The following is a 4,062-nucleotide window of genomic DNA, read 5'->3' on the forward strand; positions in this document are numbered from 1 at the left end:
GAGAAGTCTGGAGCTTCCTGGGTCTCCCAGCCTGGCTGAAATAAGAACTAGATTTTCAGTTTCCATTTCCAGGGAAGGGCGAGGCTATGCAAATAGGCCGGGCCGGGGCAGCCAATGGCTTCAGAGCTTCTGACCAGGTGCCTCCAAGCCTGAGCTTTCTTAGGAGATAGGAGATATTATGTATGCATCCCTCATCTACAGTTCCTGCTTCTCCATGACTCTAGCTTGAGTTTAGTTGGCATTGAACCCAGCCAGGACAAAGTTCGTTTTCCTTGGGGTGTGGTCCCTGGCAGGCTGCCCACTTCCCAGTGGTCGGCTTCACACCTCTGTATGAGAAGCCCTGACTGGATCCAGTGGTTTAATCATTAAAAGAGCCACACTAAGTCGGGATGGGGAAGCGTTCCGTGGGAGGAAAGGGAGGGTGAATTTGATAAAATATATTGAAGGTGTATTATGATAACTCCAAAGAATAGTTTACAAAATGTCCAGGAAGATATTTAATTCCACTCTCTTTTGTCTTTCAAGAGGCACAAACCATCTCTGCAGAGCTCGTCAGTGTCCACCAGGGGGCTCCCGAGGATAACATGTCTCCGGCAGCTCTGGACATGTGACTACGAGGGCAAATCCAGGTCTTACATCATGGGACCTGGACACTCCCTGACTCAGTCAGTCTCATCATGGAGGTTGGCTGTGTTGCGATGAGTGACCCTTGTGCAGATACTTGGCGCAGCACAGAGGTGGTATAGATGAGGTGGGCACAGTGACACACTACAATGCCAGCAGCAGGGCTGAGGCAGGAGAATAGCTGTAAGTGGGCTGATGGTCAGCTTATAACAGAAGTCCTACTTCATAACAACAGCAAAGATAGCTCAGAGGGCACAGGTGTTTGTCACCAAGCCTGAAGTCCTGAGTTTGGTCCCTGGGACCCACGTGATGGAAAGAGAGAGAGCCGACTCCTACAAGTTGTCCTCTGACTTCACATGACACACAGGACATAAATGTCATAGACTATCTAAAGCACGATTGGCTTGATCCTCCTCCAGATCTGCTCAGGACCCTCAGCTGGCCTCCTGTCCTCCCATCCCGGCACTTGTGGGAGGGGCCTTCAGCATCCCAGTTCCCTCAGGCAAGGTCAGGGTCCACCAAGGAGCCTCTGCTATCAGCCAGGGCATGAAGACTTTTTTCTAAGGGCCAGCCTCTGACCTGAATGACAAGGCCATGGCTTCTGTTTTTCCATAAGAAAATCCCTTAAAGCCACCTATGAGTTGTGCTGTCTTAGTTAGGGTTTTACGGCTGTGAACAGACACCATGACCAAGGCAACTCTTAGAAGGCCAACACTTAATCGGGGCTGGATTACAGGTTCAGAGGTTCAGTCCATTATCATCAAGGAGGGAACATGGCAGCATCCAGGCAGGCATGGTGCTGGAGAAGCTGGGAGTTCTACATCTTTATCTGAAGGCAGCTAGCAGAAAACTGGCTCCCAGGAAGCTAGGACAAGTGTCTTAAAGTCCCCACCCACAGTGACATATCTACTCCAACAATGGCACACCACTCCAACAAGGCCACTCACCTCCCAACAGTGCCATTCCCTAGGCCAAACACACAAACCATCACACATTGCAAAAACCATGGGAGAGCCAATGTGGCCACAATTACCTCACTCTTCTGTTCCTTGTTGTCTGCAGCAATTGCAACAGTAATTTAGGTGTGTGCGGTGTGGTGTGTGTGTGTGTGTGTGTGTGTGTGTGTACATATGATTGTGGAAGGGACTTCTTTTTACTGTTTTATGAAACAGTCGCATCATTTAGCCCAGGCTAAATCTTCTGCATCAACCTCCCAGGCATTGAGATTACAGGTGTGGACCATCCTGCCAAGATGAACATTCACTCCTGCTGGGCAGGGAGAGGTTGGCATGGAGACAGGCTCCCCCTCATGAGGGTGTATCCTGGGCACAGGTCGACAATTTATGCTATCAAAGTGGAGAGTGGCAATAGGTTGATAGCCCATTTGGTAACAGCTGGTGAGAGAGGCACAACCCTGTGACCTCAGCACTCAGTGGTCCAATGGGGCAGGACCCTACGGTCACTTCCATCCTGAGGAAAGGAGTGAGATCCCATATTAAAGGATGTGAAACCTTTGTCCTTTATGGACGGACAGATGAAACGGGTGCCTGCCATCTGCTGGATTTCTCTCACTTGCTCCGCATGTTTCAGTAACGTGTGCGCGCGCATATTTGTTGTTTAAAATTGTTGTTAAAAATCTAGGAACGGATCAAAAGATTTGTTTCTTAGTAACAATTTATGACCAAGAAGGAAGATCAACAGACACTATGTTCAGGATGCCTCCACAGCCTGCTGTGATGAGGGTTTGACCATGCAAAGAAATGCCAGCAGGTAAACAGACCCTAGAGTGTCAGGGAACCCAGGAGCCAGAGGTGGCAGGTGCAGAGTCTGATCTGCATAGCCCCGCCCTTCCTGGGAAGAGGAACCAGCTATGGATATAAGGGGCAGCTGATGCCTGGGGCAAGGCTGCAGTCAGCAAGCATCCCTGCCCTCAGGATGGCGAGGGAACTCTTCAGAACCCCAATCTGGAGGCTGGATAAGTTCATAGAGGATCACCTCTTTCCTGACATCATCTTCCTGACTGAGGTCAGAGCAGACGTGGAGCTCATAGGTGCTTTCCTGATGGAGAGATGCTTCCAAGGGGCCGCCCACCCTGTGAGGGTCTCCAGGGTTGTGATGGTGAGTCCCATTAGCCTGAACTGACCAGGATGGGGTGGGAGAGGACTCTCAGAAGCCAGACTGCAGTCCTTGGTGTGGCGTGAGTTACCTACCTGCTCAGTGCCCAGTGTCCTCATGTACACCCCAGCTATGGCACAGGGCAGAGGACAGAGCAGAGACCCCACTGCTGGGTGACTGGACTTATGGACGCTCATTGCCCATGTTTCCAGCTGTTCCATCCATGGGACTGTATGATAGCAGTCCCTGCCTCAGTCACTGTGAAGGCTACACACATGTCGTGTTGTAATGTCCACTCATCTCTGTCAGGGGTTGAACTGTGTTAGTGATTGGGCTCAGCTTTTTATTTAGGGAGGATCACTACAGATCACTTGTTATCATTTTTAAATTTTTTCTTCTTTTTGTGAATTCAGTTTTCTTAACTTTGACATTTGTTCTGTGGCATCTTGGTATTGCTACAGACTTTCTTACTGATGTCATGATGTTCATGGTCCATTCTTATTAATACTCTGCTAGCAAGCAGGGGTTGTGACAAGAGTTTAATGTCTGTGGTAACTTTTTCAGTCTCCTCTCACCCACTACCATCCCACTCCCTTGTACTTGAACCTGACCTCCCCAAGTGTTTCCTTCCATCACTACCACACACACACACACACACACACACACAAATTCTGGATAGAAACAGATAAAACAAGGATATTCATCAACCTGAGTCTGGCTTATCTCCTGTACCACAAGGAGATACAGAACCATCTATTTTCCTACAGAGATCCCAATTTCACTCTTCAGGGCTGAATTACACATGGGTGAGCTTTTCCATCCAAGGATCCCTCTCAATGATGGACTCCTACTCTGTTTATCTTCTGGACTGCCTGGCACGGCTCCCCCCATCCTTTCTTATTCTTATTTTTGTCTTTAAGGGCGGCTGCTACAATGAATACACCGCGCTCAAGGGCAGGTCCGAGGCCAACATGGCGGTGTTCCTTATCAACCTCGCCAGCTTTGAGGATCAGTTCAGGCGACAGGGAGAGTTCATTGAAGAAATTTGGAGACACCTGTGTCAGCTGCAGCAAGAGAAACAATTTAAACTGAAGTTTGAGGTGCAGAGCTCAGAGCAGCCCAACTCCAGGTCTCTGAGCTTCAAGCTGAGCTCCCCTGAGCGCCAGCATGAGTTGGAATTTGATGTGCAGCCAGCCTATGATGCCCTGTGTAAGTCAGCGAGCAACAGAGCCTCAGCCTGCCCTTCCTCATGCCTGAGTCTTTTCTTCTATTTCTCTCTCTCTCTCTCTCTCTCTCTCTCTCTCTCTCTCTCTCTCTCTCTCT

The 4,062-nt window shown here is 49.4% G+C and overlaps 1 protein-coding gene across 1 annotated transcript in view; it reads left to right on the plus strand.

Annotated features, from left to right (window-relative positions):
• The first annotated feature begins 2,499 nt into the window (after positions 1 to 2,499).
• The window catches only part of LOC110339087 (inactive 2'-5'-oligoadenylate synthase 1D-like), an 8,323-nt gene continuing 6,760 nt past the window's right edge, over positions 2,500 to 4,062 (plus strand). The window contains exons 1-2 of the mRNA XM_021222569.1: positions 2,500 to 2,742; positions 3,660 to 3,948. Of these exons, the coding sequence (XP_021078228.1) occupies positions 2,515 to 2,742; positions 3,660 to 3,948 (517 nt within the window). The 5' untranslated portion in view covers positions 2,500 to 2,514. The remainder of the gene's footprint in view (positions 2,743 to 3,659; positions 3,949 to 4,062) is intronic.

This window comes from Mus pahari, chromosome 23 (assembly GCF_900095145.1).
Source record: "Mus pahari chromosome 23, PAHARI_EIJ_v1.1, whole genome shotgun sequence".
In the NCBI taxonomy this organism is placed as follows: Eukaryota; Metazoa; Chordata; class Mammalia; order Rodentia; family Muridae; genus Mus; species Mus pahari.